We start from the raw sequence: 19,611 nt of genomic DNA, 5'->3' as shown, positions 1-19,611 counted from the left end.
AATGCGCACTTAACGATAGTGCTGTGTGATGTATAATCTTGTCTATTCTTGTGTGATCTAATCACTGAGGTGATAATGTCCATCCTAATTATTATAGTTTTAATCAAACGTGAGCAGAAACCAAATTAATAACAACAAGAGAACAAGACACACAACTTCAGAATAAATGTTCAGATAACTCTTTAATCATTAGTCTCAAATTCTCCTACTCACTATAAAACAAAACTAAACTCATCGAATTTCCCGCATTGATCTCATCCACACTAACTACTTTTAACACATACTCAATATTCCAGTGCTGCAACACTATCAGTCCATGGCCAATTTTGTAGTGTTCATTCTAGTCTTCTTTGCATTATCTTCATGTACAAAATCTAAGTACATAGCTTATAACACTTCACAAAGTATAGTGCCTGGAAAACTTAATGTTCACTTAGTTCCTCACACTCATGATGATGTTGGTTGGCTCAAAACTGTTGATCAGTACTATGTTGGTGCTAATAATTCCATTCAGGTTAGCACGCTGTGGCGCATTTTATGTACTTTGCTTCATTTTATATATAGGTTCTTTTTTTTCATGTCTTTTGATTTTGTACTTGTAGGGAGCTTGTGTTCAAAATGTATTGGATTCTATAGTTCCGGCATTGTTAGCTGATAAGAATCGGAAGTTCATTTATGTGGAGCAGGCAAGAAACTCTTTATTTTCCAATATAAACATGCTCTTTGCAAATTTATATTTGAGTCCTATAACTTAGAAGAGAGAATGAGTGTGTATTTGGATATGAAATGATGCAGGCGTTTTTCCAACGCTGGTGGAGAGACCAGAGCGAGTTGGTCCAAGATACAGTCAAGAAGCTCGTCAGCTCGGGTCAACTAGAGCTAATGTAGGAACAGTGTTTTATATGTTTTTAAGGATTGTGTTAATGTTGTTCTGTTTCATAGGTTGATGTGTTCTTCTTTATGTAGAAAGTAGTAGACACTAATTAGTTATTGTATTGTTATTTGATATAGAAATGGAGGTATGTGCATGCATGATGAAGCAGCTACACATTACATTGACATGATTGATCAGACAACTCTTGGGCATCGATTCATCAAACAAGAGTTTGGTCAGACTCCAAGGATTGGTTGGCAAATTGATCCTTTTGGACATTCTGCTGTTCAGGCTTACTTGTTAGGAGCAGAGGTGTGGCTTCTCTTGTTGATCTTCTGTTTGATCAATTGTACTTGTTTTTCATTTCACTGTTAAAAGTTTAGAAACTTAACACATTTGTCATATGGGATGCATTTTCTGAATATGAAAACGGAAACATTTGTATTGTTTTTAGGTTGGATTTGACTCCCTTTTCTTTGGCCGCATCGATTACCAAGACCGAGCAAAGCGCAAAGATGAGAAAAGTCTTGAGTTCTTGTGGCAGGGATCTAAAACCTTTGGTTCATCTGCTCAGGCAAGGCTATATTATTTTCCTTGTCTTTGCTTTAATAATGGAACTTCAGTACCAAGCAAAAAGTAAACATATGAGAAAATTATTCGTTGTTTCCTTTACTGTTTTGCAGATTTTTGCTGGGGCATTCCCAGAGGGTTATGGTTCACCTGATAACTTCTACTTCGAAGTTAATGATGACTCCCCTATTGTTCAGGTAAATTATATAATAGATTGCTAAATTGCTCTTGAGTATTTATTAATTTATACGCACTGGTCGTCTAAGTTCATGCTCCTGGTTTAAGGATGACATCAATTTGTTCGACTACAATGTTCAAGATCGAGTGGACGAATTTGTAGCTGTTGCCTTATCTCAGGTAATCTGCTCTTCTTTTTTCACTTTAAATGTGTAGCCTAGTTTTAACTTTTGGACTCTGGCTGGCCTTAATTTATCAAGACAGATGATAAAGTCATATCAGAGAAGATGTATATTGTGATTCGAGTATGCAATGAAATACAAGTATGTAATGCAACAAAATATGGTAAGTGGGAAAGGCGCGCTTCTCATTCCTTGACCCTCACCTAAGAACTTAGGCGTGAGTGACTACTTTAACTAGTGAAATAAGGTTTACTGCTTTGCCGATGATAAAGAAGTACGGTGGGGGATATTGGACAATAGTGCGTCTCTAGCTTTATGACATAGTCACTATGGTCTCTCTCTCTCCCCCATTGCTAACGCTCTAAGATAGGGTTATGTTACTGAAACAACCATGAGACAGGATTTATTTCTTTTTCCAAGGTTTGTAGGTGTGATAAAAGTTGTAATGTTTGATCTTTCTTACTCCATTTCAGGGTAATATAACTCGCACAGATCATATTATGTGGACCATGGGGACAGATTTTAAATATCAATATGCTCATACATGGTTCCGTCAGATGGATAAGCTTATCCATTATGTCAATAAGGTAATTCTTTTGTTGTTTTCATCCTATGTGTAATGCTTAGTACTGTTACTGAGTTGTTAATTTTGGGTGATCATACTAAACTCTACTTTGAAAAATTCATGTTGTTTATAATTTTACCCAGTTCACGTATTAAACAAAGAGCATAGCAGTTTCTCTGCTACTAATGCATATGCGGCGAGGGAATCGTGAAATGACTCTTCTTTTAGTAACTAAATGGGAGTTGAATGATGATATACCTAGATAAGATCATTGGGCTGATGTATTGCTATACGATATAATCATTACGTTGGCTATACCTCAAAATGCTTGGAAGTGCTGTTGATCGTCTTGTGGAACCTTTGTTCCTTAAAGTCAATTTATTTGTTCTGAACTCGGGTAGTTCTCAGTACTTACTACATAATTTTGGTTGCAATGCTTGTAGGATGGGCGTGTCAATGCCCTTTATTCAACCCCATCCATATACACTGATGTAAAACATGCAACAAAAGAACGGTGGCCTGTCAAGACTGAGGACTTCTTCCCGTGAGTTCAATATTTTTATCTTGAGCCAATCATTGACTGATTTTCTCATACTTGTATCTTTACTCAAGAGGTGTTCAATTACCAGATATGCAGACCGCGCAAATGCCTACTGGACAGGATATTTTACGAGTAGGCCAGCCATCAAGCGCTATGTCAGAATGATGAGTAGTTATTATTTGGTAACAATTTCATCTCTCTTGCTGTTAAATCATGAACTAAATTTTACCTGGGATACTTTGACAATGTCTGAGTTTCTTACTCCTAATTAGGCAGCAAGACAATTGGAATTTTTTAGGGGGAGAAGTAATTTAAGGCCCAACACAGACACTTTGGCTGATGCTTTGGCAATCACGCAACATCATGATGCAGTTAGTGGGACAGAAAAGCAGCACGTCGCTAATGATTATGCAAAACGACTTTCTATTGGTTATGTGGAGGTGTGTATTTCTTTTTTACTTTTTAGGTCTTATTATCTAAATATTGCTCTAGTATTGTTGTCGTATATCCTTTATGCTTTAAAGTCAGTACTGTACAATGGTTTTTGTAGGCTGAGGAGGTGGTTGCATCTTCCCTTTCCTGCTTGGTAGATACCATCAACAATCAAAGTTGTGGGAAAGCATTAACTAAATTTGAACAGGCAAGAAACTATTCCTTTCTTCTTCTAGTGAATCCTTTCATCCAGATAATATATATAACTTGCACAGATCATATTATGTGAACATCACACTTGCTCAAGCTTACTGCAATAGAATCTAATCATCCAGATTCCTAGGATCCATGAGAGGAAATTACTGCATTGTTTCACATTCAAATTAACCAATCATATATGTGTTTACTGAAGTTGCAGTGTACTTTCTCCGGGTCTGACATTAGATCCATTAGGACTAATAAGAAGGGTCTGCAGTATTTTTCGTTTTAATCACTTGTACTGCATCATACTTACTAGCAGAACATAATCAATAGATGCACACCAGTGGGCCTCATCTGAACAAAAGTCTGTAAGGCCCAATAACTCGAGATACTTGGTTAATTCAGTTGTTCCTTGTGATAATTGTATTGCAAACCTAGTATCACTTTCATATATTAATTATTTGGTCCTAGATATATGTTCTGAATTGATTGAAATGAATTCTGAAAGTTTCTATTAGCTTGTTAGTCAGAGATATATAGACTAAAGAAAAGTGCATCAGATCATTCACAATCTCGAAATTGTACAATGATATTAAGTGTTTGGAGGAAAGAAATACCTTCATTAGAATTATAGCTGAAAGGATAGCCAGAACGTGACTTGTGAGTTTTCTTTTGCAGTGTCCCCTTTTGAATATAAGTTACTGTCCTCCCTCAGAAGTTGATTTGTCTTCAGGGAAAAGCTTGGTAAGGCTAAGATTATGCCTGTTAAGTGTTCTCTCTGATATATAAAAAGATTAATATAGTTATATACTATTCTGGTCTTCTCTTTAGGTGATTGCCGTCTACAATTCTCTGGGATGGAAGAGGGAAGATGTAGTTCGAATTCCTGTAAGTACCGCTGTTTTTCTCTTTGGTGGCACATAGTTGTCAACAATTTTCAATGTGTATTGTTTGTACTGGCCTTGTCTTGTATCAATTAGGCTTACTGTAGAGAAAAAATGTGTTTTTTCTCTCTGGTGTGAAGGGCGCGACCCGCGCTCCACCGTTTTAAGCACAAAATTCATTGTTTCGGAAGTTTTTTGAAACAGTATAAACATAGGTTTTTTCTGTAGAAACCTAACCTAACCAAAACTAAGAAAGAGATATTATAAAAGAACAATTCTTTGTGAGTGAATTGAGAGACTTGTAATCTGTTACTCCGGACATCAAGGAAAGTTTGGAACTCGCAGTATAGACGTAGACAAATTGCCGAATCACGATATATCTTTGTCTTGTGGTTTGTTCTCGTTTACATTAATTGTTTTACTTTATATGCTTATTATTTAATATTGAGAAGTGTTGGGATATTGCTTAGAGGGTGTTGAAGTCTTGTCTAGTGAGAAGGATCGATCCTTGTGTAGGATTGATCTATTTGTTGTGGGTAACGTTGTTTCCGCATTGTCCTATTTACAATAATTGGTATCGGAGCCAGGTTTACGATCTAGGATTTTGAGTTTTGGTAGTGAACCATAGTGCTCGAAATTTGTGTAGACAACGTGTTCGATAAAATTTCGAAGTGAAATTGTTTTTTGGGTTATTGTGTGTAACTTGAAAAATGGCTCCCAAGATATCAAATGCTAAGTTTGAAGTAGAGAAGTTTAATGGGAAGAATAACTTTGGGATTTGGAGAGTCTAAGGTTTGCATAAGGCCTTAAATGGGAAACAAGCAAAGGCGGCGAGTATGAGTGATGATGATTGGGAAGAGTTCGATTTATAAGCTTGTTCATCAATCCGGTTGTGTCTTGCTAATGAGGTCATGTATAGTGTGATGGGAGAAGATACCGCTGCCGGTATTTGGCTCAAGCTATAGTCTATGTATATGACCAAGAGCATAACAAACAAGATGTACCTTAAGAAGCGACTTTATCGGTACATGATGGTGGATGGTTTAACGATGCAAGAGCACGTTAGTGAGTTCCGTTGACGCCTAGCGGATTATTTGAATGTTGGTATGCAGATGGATGATGAGGATCAAGCGGCATGTTTAATATTCTCTTTGCCTGAAAGCTATGAGCATCTAATGACCACATTTATGAATAGAGAAGATGTTGATCTTGACAAAGTTCAAAGTGTGTTACTTTCTTATGACTTGATGAAAAAGGCAAGAGTTGAGAATAACATTGATGTAGGTCAGGGGCTAGTGGCAAGAGGAACGTCGCATGAAAAGGCTTCTACAAGCAATGAGAAGTCTAGGTCCAAGTCAAAGAAGCCTTTGACACATGTAAAAGTCTTCTGATTCGCGATGAAAAGGGACATTACGGAGTAATTGTCCTCACCCGCGAAAGAGAACAAGAGATGGTAAGAAAAAGGTAAGGCAAAAATGGGGCAAGTTATGCTTCCCGGGCTCTCGGGGGGCGAGTTGAGTCTCGTGTGTCCACACAAGAAACAATATGGGCGAAAATGTGGATTCTTGATTCGGATGTTCCTACCATATGTGCCCGAATAGAAAGTGGTTTACTTTACGGAGAAAGATTGATGGTGGTTCCATTTTGATGGGTAATGACGTTGGTTGTAAGACGGTAGGAATTGAAACTATACGGGTCAAAATGCATGATGGTGTAGTGAGGACTTTAACTGATGTGAGGCATATTCCTGAACTAAAGAAAAACCTTATTTCTCTTAGTACCTTGGATTCCAAAGGCCACAAGTTTGTGGGCGAAGGTGGAGTCCTAAAGATTGTCAGTGGCTCTTTAGTTGTTATGAAGGGTCAAAGATATGGAACCTTGTATACTTTGACAGGTAATACGGTGGTAGGCGATGTAGCAGTGGTTGCATGTAGTGATGATTCTGAGTGCACTAAGATGTGGCATATGCGACTAGGGCATATGAGTGAAAAAGGTTTGTCTGAGTTGTGCAAGCGAGAGTTCTTGAAGGACTTGAAGAAGCCAAGTATAGGGTTACGTGAGCATTGCGTACGGGAAGAAGCGGTGTAGAGTCAAGTTCAAGTCAAGCAAGCACACGACAACGAGCATCCTTGACTCTATGCATACCGGGATGTTTAGGGACCCTCCGTAGTGGCTTAAAAAGGAGGTAACCGTTATTATGTCTCATTCATTGATGATCATACGCTGCGTATGTGTGAGTGTATATGATGAAAACGAAAAGATGAAGTGTTTGAGACATTTAAGAAGTGGAAGGCAAGGGTTGAGAATCACACGATAGGAAGGTAAAGACACTACGGTCCGACAATGGTACCGAAGTATACCTATGGGCCTTTCCAAGAGTTTTGTCTTGCTAATAGGGAATTGCCGGACATCGACAAATCGGGGAACGCCAGAATGGAATGGCGAGAGAGGATGAATAGAACCTTGCTTGAAAGAGCGAGATGTTTGTTGCCTAATGCCGGTCCCAGGCAAGCGAGTATTGGGTAGATCACGGTGTCCATGGCGTGTTACCCGTATAATAGGTCACTAATTCCAAATTATAGATTGCAAGACACCTTATGAGGTGTGGTAAGGTAACCTAACCGATTATATTATTTTTTTGAGTGTTTGGATCGACAACTTACTACCATGTGAGGGAGAGCAAGCTAGATCTTAGAGCTAAGAAAGTCATATTCTTAGAAGCCGCAAATGGGGTAAAAGGGATACTGATTGTTGTGGTCTAGAAGACCACAAGTTCCCCGGTCGTGAGAGATATTACCTTTGATGAGACTTAGTGTTATCTTCATGAGCAGTTCCGGAAGGAGGGGGCAAAATCATTGAGTCTATAGAAGTTCAAACCAATCGAGCTTGAGTTGTTATCGATCACGGCCGATGATTTGTTTGGTTCATGATGAGGTACCAAATCATTGAACCACACAAAGAATGAGAAGAAGAGCAAAGAGCATCCGCGAACTTGTATTGGTACGACCACAGGCGAAAGAGACAAGTTAAAGAAGTGCTCAAGTGTGGGCACGAGAAGCCGGTGAAACACTATGGTCAGGTGGATTTAGTGGCATATGCATTGAATAACGAAGATGATGAGCCAGATAGCTTCAAGGAAGTTGTTAGAGATGTTCATTATAAAGATTGGTTGGTAGCTATGTAAGAAGAGATGAAGTCTCTTGATAAAAATCACACATGGGACCTAGTTTTATTGCCAAAGGGCAAAAGGACTATCGGCAGTAAATGAGTGTTTAGAAAGAAAGAGGTCCTTCTTGAGTCCGACAGTACTGGGTACAAGACAAGAGTGGTAGCAAAGGGTTTCTCACAGAAGGAAGGAGTCGACTACAATGAGGTATTTTCTCCGGTGGTTAAACATACTTCCATTCGTGTGTTATTGAGTTTAGTTGCTCACTTCGACTTGGAGTTAGAGCAACTTGATGTTAAAATTGCTTTCTTGCACGGGGACTTGGAGGAAGAGATCTATATGAGACAATCTGAAGGGTTTGTTGTTGCTGAGAAAGAAAATCATGTATGTAAATTGAATCGGTCACTGTATAGGTTAAAGCAATCGCCTAGGCAATGGTACAAACGTTTTGACACATTAATGATGCAACATGAATACACCCGAAGTAAGTATGACTGTTGTGTCTACTTTCGTAGGCTTCGTGGTAATGACTTCATCTATCTCCTACTTTATGTGGATAATATGCTTATTGCTTCTAAAAGCATGGTGGAGATAGACAAGTTGAAATCTCAACTTCGCTCTGAGTTTGAGATAAAGACTTAGGTGGAGCCAAGAAGATATTGGGCATGGAGATTGACAGAGATATGAAGAAACGACAGATAGTTGTATTTCAGAAGAAATACCTTCAGAAAGTAATTTCTTGTTTTGGTATAGAGAATGCAAAGTCAGTTTCTACTCCTTTGGCTGGGCATTTTAGGCTTTCAGCTAAGTTCTCTCCTAATTCGGTGGAGGAACAAAAGCATATGGCTAATGTTCCTTATGCAAGTGTCGTGGGCAGTTTGATGTATGTTATGGTGTACACACCCCCGGACATTTCCGCAGCGATTAGTGTTGTTGTAGCGGTATATGACAAATCATGGGAAGCAGCATTGGGAGACAGTGAAATGGGTGCTAAGGTACTTGAAGGGTACCTTGGATGGGGGATTAGTTTATGGTGGCGGCACTTGTTATGTCAGTAGGTATGTGGACTCAGATTATGCAGGTGATCTAGATAGACGACGATCGACTACTGGTTATGTGTTTATGATGCATGGTGCACGGTTAGTTAGAGGTCTCTATGCTTCTGAGCTCTGATTGCTCTATTTACTATCGAGGCGAGTATATGGCGCGCTGGGCGAGGCGATTAAAGAGGTATTATGGCTTCGAGGTCTTCTGGATGATATGGGTATTGAGCAGAACAGTGTTGCTTTGTTTTGTGATAGTCAGAGTGTTATTCATTTGGCGAAGAATCAGGTTCATCATGCTCGGACCAAGCATATTGATGTCCGTTATCACTTTATACGGGATGTCGTTGAGGATGATGATGAAGCACTTGAAAAAGTGGACACCCATGACAATCCTGCTGATATGTTGACAAAGGTTGTCACCGGAGTTAAGTTCCAACACTGTTTGGACTTGCGCCAAATCCTACATGCTTGAATGAGTCCTTTGTGGGCATGGCCCTTCGGGGCGGTTGACTGCGAGTTCTGAATGGATGTGTTCTTGTTGGATGTGTTCGGTTCAGTTTTATGTGTTAAAACCTCACCGAGGTGGAGAATGTAGAGAAAAAAGGTGTTTTTTGTTTTTTCTCTTTGGTGTGAAGGGTGCGACCCGCGCTCTACTTATGCCTAGCCAAGGCGTGACCCGCGCTCATGCTTTTGGCAAAGTCCAGTACTTTTGGCAATCGACCACCCAGCTCCCACCGTTTTCAGCCGCGAAAAATCACTGTTTGGAAGTTTTTGAAACAAGATAAATATAGGTTTTTCTTCAGAGAAACCTAACCTAACCAAAACCAAGAAAGAGAGAGATTATAAGAGAGCAATTCTTTGTGAGTTGAGTGTTCATTCTTTGTGAGTGAATTGAGAGACTTGTAATCTGTTACTCCGGACATCAAGGAAAGCTTGGAACTCGCAGTGTGGAAGTAGGCAAATTGCCGAGCCACGATATATTCTTGTCTTGTGGTTTGTTCTCCTTTACATTAATTGTTTTACTTTATATGCTTATTATTTGATATTGAGAAGTGTTGGGATATTGCTTGGAGGGTGTTGAAGTCTTGTCTAGTGAGAAGGATCGATCCTTGTATAGGATTGATCTATTTGTTGTGGGTAACGTTGTTTTTCGCATTGTCCTATTCACAACACTTACTGGTATACTGTTGTATTACTGCTACAGTGCTATGTAAACAATGTCCACGACCTCAAGATACACGTTGTGTATGTCGGTGAATGAACCGATGCTGCATTACATGGCCATGACTGTGTTGCCCAACTATGTCAATGTAGAATTATTCCAAAAGTAATTGCCATATCTTTTTAGTGACACATCTGAACTGCATCCATTAAAGTTTGAATCTAGCTATTAATGTGAAGCCTTGGTTCATGAATAACAATCTTCGCATGACAAATTTATATTACCAATCTAGTTATTTAATTAGATGCAACTTGATGTCTCCAAAACTTCTCTGTGGTTTGTATGCACACAGATTGTGTGTGTGTGTGTATGAACTTGGGCAGCAGTGCATTTGTATGTACAGGAGTACACGACTCTCATAGGCTAAATGAGCTCCAATCTACTCAATGCCATCAAAGTCTGAACTAGAAGTTGATGCGGCTTAAAAAAGGATTAGTTGAACTTTCATATACAAACTACTCACTAAACTCCTGCCTATAATTGTAAAAAATGCTGATCATCAAAGCGGCATAAAGAGATATTGGTTGTTCAGGAGAAATCTCCTCCCTAACATCTCTGTAAGGGTTGTCCTTATTATAATCTTCTCGTAAATTGAAAAGAGATATAGAAAAAGAATAGATTCTCTAGCTTGTTTGTATCTCTTTATAATAGTACTGTGTGAAGGTCGGGATAAAAAAAAAACATTAATAGTCCGCAAAAATGAAGTTTACTCATCTCTTGGATATTTATGAATGCTATACATATTCACCTGAAATTGATTTGGTGAAATGTTTATAACCATTAGTTTTCCATGTCTATATACATATTCAAACCTCATACAGGTCACCACTAAATCAGTTGCTGTTCGAGATTCCAGTGGAAAGGAAATTGAATCACAACTATTACCTCTGGTTAATGCCTCCATTGGCATAAGAAACTACTATGTCAAAGCGTACTTGGGAAAGTCTCCAAGTAATGAGCCTAAGTATTGGCTTGTGTTTTTGGCTTCTGTACCTCCTCTTGGTTTCAGCACCTACATTGTCTCTGGAACAAAAACGACAGGTTCATCCAATTGATTCCATGTCTAATACTTCTTTCTGAAATTTGAAAAAGACAGAGACACAAGTTTCTGGAGACACTGACTTTGTACAGACATGCTGTTGTTTCTGTTGCAATTGCAGTTACCAGTTCAACCATATCCACAGCATTCACACCCAAAGAAGGTGTAAATGGTACTATAGTAATTGGGCAAGGAAATTTGAAGCTTGTTTATGCAGTAGATGAAGGGATGCTTACTCAGTATATAAATAAAAGGAGCTCGGTATGCTATTTGATGCTTATTTATGTTGTTTACTACTTTATGCAATGTATTTGTTTTCTTTATTTTTTTTCCCTTTATTCTCATTGGTACTTTTGAGAAGGCGACAGGAATTACAAAAATAGTTTTTTCTGTCATCTTGTTATCGTAGATATCTTTGGTATCTTACTCTTCCCCTTACTGTTTACTGTATCATGGTTATTATCGCAGGTCAAAGCTTCTATAGAACAATCATACAACTTCTATTCTGGGAATGACGGAAGTGACAAGGATCCTCAGGTGGTTATACTCTTATGACACAGTATCTTTTCAAATCTTTTCAGACACTCTTTTTCTTCATCTCTTGGTTTCTTGAACTACTTCTACTGTCTTTATCATAATACTTGGTTTTTATGTTTGTTACTGAAGGCGTCTGGAGCATATATCTTTCGACCTAATGGTACATATCCCATAAAATCTGAAGGACAGGTATATTATGTCTTCTGTGATACTATTTGTACCCATGCACTGTATCACAAGTGTTGCTTACTATTTATGAAGAACTGCTGCTTAATCGTAGATTCTATCTAAAGGAAGTTCAGATGACTACCGTATTATCATCTAGAAATTATACTTAAATCCTTAAAATAAACTCTTCTTTGTTTCAGGTTCCTTTGACTGTTTTCCGAGGACCAGTAGTGGATGAAATCCATCAACAAATTACTCCTTGGATATATCAGGTGCTTGATCCTGTTACAATTAGTTAAGGTTTCAATGTTTTGGTCACATAACTAAATTCCTGATACAGGCACTTTATTTGGGATTTTGTGCCACTACCAGGAATTGTGCCAACAAGTGTTACCATTGTTCAATCTCTTTCATCTTAAAGAAATCATGAAATTGTTTTTCTTTTTATCCTTTTAACAAGGACATATGGAGTTTGAAATTCAACTTTGGAGTTAAGAAGACTAGATTTAACAGAATTTTTGTGCCACCTAAACTACGTTGTCTCTCTCACTCTAGATAATGTAAAGCCTTCCTGGACGCTCCTGGAACACAATATTATTTATCTGAAAATCCTTCATTTAAAATCATCTTTCATCTAGATGAAAATAAGATGGCCGGATCTCAACAAGCTAAACAATATCCACTAAATTGGTAGAGTGATTGTTAATCCCATTTCAATTGGTTTAGTTTTAGAATGCAATCACATTGTTTTTTAAGTTCGAATGCGCAAAGGCACAGTACACCTTCAGAAATGACAGCTCCAATTGCTGCAATTTCTAGCATACCCATGTACAGAAGATTCTGAGGTTTTAGTGCAATTGTCGATTTATTTCAACTTCCTAGATAAAAAACCAAATTGATAGCTGTTAATTAGTTTTTGTTATTACTTCATATAGCTTAAAATAGACACTGACATGTGCAGGTCACCAGAGTATACAAAGCAAAGGAGCATGCTGATATTGAGTTTACTGTAAGTTCACCTTTCTGTGTGAGTGTGTGTTGTGCATGAGTGCATTCTAAAGTTATTTTCAGCAAGTATTCAATAATTTGTATATCTTCAATTTCAGGTTGGGCCTATACCTGTAGATGATGGAATCGGGAAAGAAGTTGCAACACAAATCACAACTACCATGAAGACTAATAAAACATTCTATACAGATTCAAATGGTCGGGACTTTATTAAAAGGGTAAGAAGATGTTACAATATCTGTATCTAATATTTGATGTGACATCATTTTTGTTGAGTACAATTCAACTATTAGTTTAACATTAAGATCCCTGATATATCTAAGGACATATGCTTTCTACTCAAATGAGTTTTAGCACTCAGAGTTTGGATTAGATGAAAAAAATAAAATAAAAAACATTGCACTATGTAGAAGATGGGCATTCAACTTAAAACCAATATAATTGGTTATAAGTGGAGAGTCCCCAAGATTTAAACGCAAGGCTTTAGACACAACACAATAGAATTTAAAACCCTTTATGTTATATATTTTATGGTTTCTTAAATTTAGCTTCTAATTGTCCTTTGAGTGCAGATTCGAGATTTCAGAACAGACTGGGACTTGCAAGTGAACCAACCTGTTGCTGGAAATTATTATCCAGTATGTTTTTGTTTTAACTGAAACTATTATGTAGCACCATTCCTTTTATTACACAACAACGTCTTTGTATGTGTATTTGTGTTGCAAGTAGGATGATATTTTACATCTGAGCTTGAGATTGTGGTGTAGGGTTTGATCCTTGGATTATAAGAATGGAAGTGGACCTGATACCTTGTGGAGTAGAACAAGTGAATCTTTAACTGAATGCATTATGTTAACAAATATATCGCCTAAGTTACTCCTTTACCCTAATTATGTTGCATGCTACATACAATATGCACATGTAATTGGGAAAAAGCTAAAAGTTTTGATTTCTCATATGGTCGAATACCCTTTTCGCAACACTTAGCTCTATCCCCTCCAGGGGTACTTTAGCTATAGGTTCCATAGGATCTGGAGTATTGTGTTTGGTCAAATACCTAGAGTTTGGTATTCTTCAATATTCAGCATGGCACTGCTTCTTAAGGCATAGTGATGATATTGATCATTGATATTGAAATGATAATCTAAAAGTTTCATTTCAAACTGTTTCAACTTTGATACATTTAACCTGGTGCCGGCTGGTGGGCATTGCACTCCTCTAGAAACTGTAGCACATCCATTGTACGTACCACATGATTTCATCCGTTTAGACAGATATTTGAAATTGTTGTACATATTTGAATTTGAACTTCAGTGTTCAGGCTAAAAATCTATTTGGCTATGCCTAATAGATCTCTTCCTCCAGATCAATCTTGGAATATATATGGAAGATAACCTGACGGAGCTCTCAGTTCTGGTAGACCGATCTGTTGGTGGATCCAGCATAGTTGATGGACAAATAGAGCTGATGCTCCATAGGTTTGTTGTTTGTTGCAATTTTCAGTATTTTGTAGGTTTGTTATGCCATTAAAAGTTTGGCTTACTTTACGAGTTAATGTACTAGCTTGTAGATGATTCATCATTCATGATAACTAATTAATTTTCTTGTATCGTATAGGAGATTACTTTTTGATGATTCTAGAGGTGTTGATGAATCACTTAATGAGACTGTCTGTGTCGATGAGAATTGCCAGGGACTAACAGTGAGCACATTTTTCAAACTTTGTTAAAGAAGCACACTTGTGGTCATTATGTTTTTTTGAACTATTGCAGGAAACTTCGCTTAACTTAGTTTACAATTAATTGTTTGTGAATCATTACATTGCAAGCTTTAAATCACGTCCCGTCTTGATCTTGTGATCTGTTACAAGCACGGATCTGTTATTTATCCAACTTCTTCAGAATTCTGATTGTTTCCTACAACAAGAATTTAGTAAAATTCTAAGTTACATTGACACGGATCCGAAGTGTCTGACACGGAAAAATAAAAAAAATTGAGGTAAATCACATGCAACATGTGTCCGATATGTGTCCAAGACGGACACGTGGATACGTATCTGACATGGATTTTTTTCAAAATATGGTGTGTCCATGTAACATAGGTAAAATTTGTTTTCCAGTGTGAGTATGCATCCTAGTGTTTCACCATGCTGATGAACCTGCAAGGTTTAGCTCATGCCCATGTACTATTTTAAAATAGATTTTATTCCAAGACTGTAGCATTGTCATTGCCATACTTCAAAGATCTTCTCAGATTTTAAACATTGCATCTTTCTCTATGTTACCTTTTGGTACTTGTGTGCCTTATTAGTTACTAGTTATTGGTTATTACCCATTCCTTTGGCATATCAGCAACTTTCACGCCCTATTTCCCTTTAAATCTGCATTCCTTGGGCGCTTTTCACATCTTCGCTTTGTATTTAGTAGACTTAATTTGAACATCTTTCCTTGTAAAAATGCTTCCTTATGCGACCTTTCAGGTTTTGATGTTGTGTATATCAATTAAGAATGTTGTAAGTTGTAATATAGCCAAGAGTGTTGACATCAGAAGATTTTTGGTCAAACACTCATCTTCAGAAGATGGCTTATGTCAGTACTTCATACATTAGAAAAACAAAAGTAACCTTTCTCTTTTATTATTCTTCCTTACCAAGAAGATTATATTTTTTCAGATCATAGCAAGAAGAAAAAGTTGCCTGATTCACTTTCCGTGACTTGGGAATAGCTTTTCTTTTTTTTTTCTGCCCTCGCTGTGTGGTAATTCAAGGTGCTAACTCGTAGAGGGACATTTCTTAATATTTTCAAATGTGATTTACAGCAATTCTTGTCAGTTTTAAGGTCTGTATGAGTGCAAGTGCATGGTTTGTGGTTCCACCATTTACAATAATAAAGGCAAAAGAATTTATCTCGGATATGTCGCTTGGCTAGTGATCGTACTATCACTAGCGTTAAACGAGATTTTCTTTTAGTGTAGACAATTTCTTAGCACAATCTTGCTGAAGGAACGGACACCTCATTTTTTCCCCCAAATAGAGTTTCTTTTCTTTTCTTCATAAATTTTATCTTCATTTCAGATTCAGGGGAACTTCTACCTCAGAATTGATCCTTTAGGAGAAGGTGCAAAGTGGCGCCGCTCATTTGGCCAAGAGATATATTCACCGTTTCTTTTAGCCTTCACAGAACAGGTGAAAGAAATTTTGGAAGTGGCATATTTCATAGACATTGTGGATCTTTTGCCTCAAGAGATAATTGTTTCCCCTCTTCAGGATGGTTGGACTTCTTCTCATCAGTCAAAGTTTTCAGGGATGGCTCCATCCTACAGCTTACCTGATAATGTTGCAATGCTGACTCTTCAGGTACATAATCATCTTTGTGTTGTTGAATCCTATTAATGTTCTTCTTTGTCTAGATCCATTTGTGTAGTTAACCACTGCTGCACCATTTTCGCCGTTTGAAACAGATTTGAGGTGTTTCTTTTTTATTGCATTCCTAAAATGAGAGCACAGTTGCTATAATTTGCTTTCAATTTAGGAACGCAGCAAACAGGAACGCCACAAGTCCACAAGTACGGCCAAATTCACAAAATGGTGTAGTGATGCACTGTTAGATAGAACTCTGATGTCGAACATTATTTATATAGCTGCTCTTTATATCATCTCTGAATACTTAATTGGTAATTGGCATTCCACATTCCTTTCCTTTATAAATTGAAGTTCTCCCCTGCCCACTTCTTTTAATATGCAGGAGCTTGAAGATGGAAAAGTTCTCCTCCGGTTGGCGCATCTCTATGAGGTTAGTTTCTCATCCTTAATGTCTACACAATTAGGAAAATATATGACCACCTATACGCTCACTGATCCTAATAATGAAGAATAGTGCACACGTAACTTATTTTATACTTGGATATAATAGAAGTAGTATATCTCTGGGAGATAAAAGAAAACAGATAAGCTCTAACGTATCACCCCTAAAGGCGTTTAAAGTTATGCTGAAGTCGTTAAGCAATTAGATATCATCCCTTCTTTCTTGAACAAATATATAAATAGATCGTCCACTGAATTCATCTCTGGGAGATGAAAGAAAACAGATAAGAATACTCGATGAAACTATTGTTAGCACTTTATTGCTATGTGTCTGGAACATATAATAGGCCCCATTGCTAGTATAGGGAAAGAAGTCTCAAAAGATTGTGAAGAGATTATTGAAACGCCACATCTTGTTGTCTTGCTGATTAAGGATATAGATGCTAGCTATCATCCATCTTGGATATGATCGAGCTGTGTTGGAACAACTAGTAATTCATACTTAAGTCTAGTTTCAGAACAGTTTCAGCTCCACATGTGTTTTGAATTTATTTCCATGTCAACTGGAATATGCCAGATAGGAGAGGACAAGGATCTTTCAATCACTGCAAGTGTGGAACTTCAAAAGTTGTTCGCACACAAGAAGGTAAAACGATACAACTTGTTTGTCGTCCTTCACTACAAACATTCATTTGTGTTGATCAAATTGGTTTTTCGTCTTCAGATCAGTAAGGTAACAGAAATGAACTTATCTGCTAATCAAGGAAGAGCAGAAATGGAGAGAAAGAGACTGGTTTGGACAGTAGAAGGTGCTCCTAGGGAGGAAGCAAAGGCAGTGAGGGGAGGGTCTATTGATCCTTCAAAGCTAGTGGTGGAGCTGGGACCAATGGAAATCCGCACCTTTATTGTTGATTTTTTATCTTGATTATTTATTTCAGACAGTCATCCACAGAAGTAAAAAATGTCTCGAAAATAAAACTCAGAGAATTTTGAAGCAACGACCCTGGAGAGTTCAGTTCAGTTCAGTTGATAAATTCAAGGCCCAAAATATCACCGTCACCGATATATATCGTTTTTTTAGTACACCGATATAGATATATTTGATATATCTCAACCGAATATTGATTTTTTTTTCCCGATGTATATTGCAATTTCCGATATAATGATATATACATATCAACTGATATATACGATATATTTTATATAAATTGTTGACTTTGACTGATATTGTTAACTTTGATTGATATATTGATGATATTTCCGATATAATCAATGATATTTTTGATATATCGATATACAAAATAAAATTTTGACTCATCAACAAAAAAAAAATAGATATCTCCAATATTTCTAATATATTTGATATATATCGGGTTTTGGGTACATTGATATATTTACCGAATTTGATATTTTGGGCTTTAGATAAAGTGTAGATAGATAGGATATGCATACTGCATACATACATAGGTTTATTCTTCTTGTGGGTCCACTTGCACTTGGGCCTGTTTAGAACAACTAAATGGCTGACTTGAGGCCCTGCTAAACATGACAATGATGCAACCCATTTACCCATTTAAAAGTCCACACAAAATTCTTTTGTACCCACTTAACTACAGTTGGGCCGTTTGTGGGTTTTTATTTCAAAATGCCTCGGTGCTAGCAGGAGATGAGATCCACATGTCCAATAAGGACGAGATACAGCTTTTGGAGCACGAATATGTTGTTTCTGATTTAACTTGCAGCTATTAAAAGCAATTTAGTGTGATTCTTGGTTGGTGTCAGTTTGCGTGTGCAGTCACTGCAGGATATGAATGATAACAATGACTATTGAAAGAAATGACAAAGTAACATTAATGTGATATATTGATCCAACTTTCTGATCGTTGAACCAAGCATGTATAACATATGTATGTGCCGGACTTATTGCATTATATAGAGAGTTAAAAGCTTTAAAAAATCAGCTAATCATACTTAAAATTGTATGCGTGTAATTAACTCTGGTAGGGATTATGAATCTTTAGTTCCACTTTTATTTACTTATTATATAAAACTAGCCATGCAGCCCGACCTGTGGCCGGGCCTGTTATTCTTAAACCCATAATGTCTGGGCCTATATTTAAGGGAAGCACTTGGAAGTTTAACATATTCATATCCAATAAGTAATCCATATCCATATCTATTAACTAATACATATCTATATCTATTAACTAATACATATCCATATCCATATCCAATAACTAATACATATCAATTAACTAATCCATTGTTTTTTAGAATTTGTTTTTTTTTATCCCTTGCGTACATTTGAAATAATGAAATAATGCGTAGCTTTGTTTTTTGTTTTAGCATAACACATGAAAGGACAATTTTAATTTATATTAAATTAGAGAGAGCAGCCAAATTCGAGGGGTTAGTTTGGTAAGAAGGCAAGTAATTATTTTTCAAATAGGGACTATTTTAAAAACTTTGCTGATGTGGCTCACTATGAGCATCTTGGGAGAAACGGATATTAATATAGGTAGGACTAGGGTATGCCCGTGCCTCTGACCATGAGGCCTCGATAAGCCCTTCCGCTACTCCCCGACAATTGTCATTTCGTCAGCAAATATAAAGCGCATACACGATCTTAAGCAAAATATTATTGACAACAACTCAATTTATAAGCCCAGACACAAGGCCATCCCAATTGCCCATTATCTATAAGCCCAACAGTTTATGGGCTAACCCAACAATTTATAAGCCCCAAATATGATTTGTTGACTTTTGGTTGATTTTTGGACAGATCTCATGGTATTGATTACACTTAACAAAATTATACAAACCCTCCAAACACTTGGATCGGCCATGTCACAACTTGCTAAAAGACAATGACAACCACTAGATGGAGATCCTACGGGCCCCACACCATTGCTTTTTATTATATAGATGATGCCCTTAAACTCACCTCTTTTGTTAGTAAATTTTTATGTCATTCCAATAACTCCTAAATGAACTTAAAACTAGGCGACTAAGGATTTCCTATTATGTCTAGTTCTTCAAGAATATCTCCGGAGTTTTCTCTACAAAATTGCATTGGTCTAGAAATGATTCATGGTGTGATAAATCATATGAGACATTAGAGAGTACCAAAACCGGAAGTAAGTTGCTTTGCACTTCACCTCAGTAAGTACTATCAAACTTTGAAGCATTCCAGTTAA

The 19,611-nt window shown here is 37.2% G+C and overlaps 1 protein-coding gene across 2 annotated transcripts; it reads left to right on the top strand.

Annotated features, from left to right (window-relative positions):
* Positions 1-184: 184 nt before the first annotated feature.
* On the top strand, positions 185-17,639 carry LOC147515567 (putative alpha-mannosidase At5g13980). 2 transcript variants are annotated; one of them, XM_086588369.1, is made up of 29 exons: positions 185-514; positions 603-686; positions 796-884; positions 1,012-1,186; positions 1,329-1,448; positions 1,558-1,641; positions 1,730-1,801; positions 2,277-2,390; positions 2,812-2,912; positions 2,998-3,091; positions 3,182-3,349; positions 3,460-3,549; positions 4,221-4,286; positions 4,374-4,430; positions 10,682-10,901; positions 11,021-11,160; positions 11,368-11,436; positions 11,566-11,625; positions 11,805-11,876; positions 12,566-12,613; positions 12,711-12,830; positions 13,185-13,250; positions 13,978-14,090; positions 14,230-14,314; positions 15,686-15,796; positions 15,878-15,967; positions 16,356-16,403; positions 16,992-17,060; positions 17,139-17,639. In XM_086588369.1, the coding sequence occupies exons 1-29, from the start codon at positions 317-319 to the stop codon at positions 17,337-17,339; spliced, it is 3,024 nt and encodes a 1,007-aa protein (XP_086444495.1). In that variant the 5' UTR covers positions 185-316; the 3' UTR covers positions 17,340-17,639. The 2 variants fall into 2 exon arrangements, with proteins under 2 accessions (XP_086444495.1, XP_086444503.1); XM_086588377.1 differs by lacking the exon at positions 796-884 and having other exon boundaries at positions 450-514.
* Positions 17,640-19,611: the final 1,972 nt, after the last annotated feature.

This window comes from Coptis chinensis, chromosome 2, assembly GCF_015680905.1.
Source record: "Coptis chinensis isolate HL-2020 chromosome 2, ASM1568090v1, whole genome shotgun sequence".
NCBI lineage: Eukaryota > Viridiplantae > Streptophyta > Magnoliopsida > Ranunculales > Ranunculaceae > Coptis > Coptis chinensis.
This window is presented reverse-complemented; position numbering and strand designations above follow the sequence as displayed.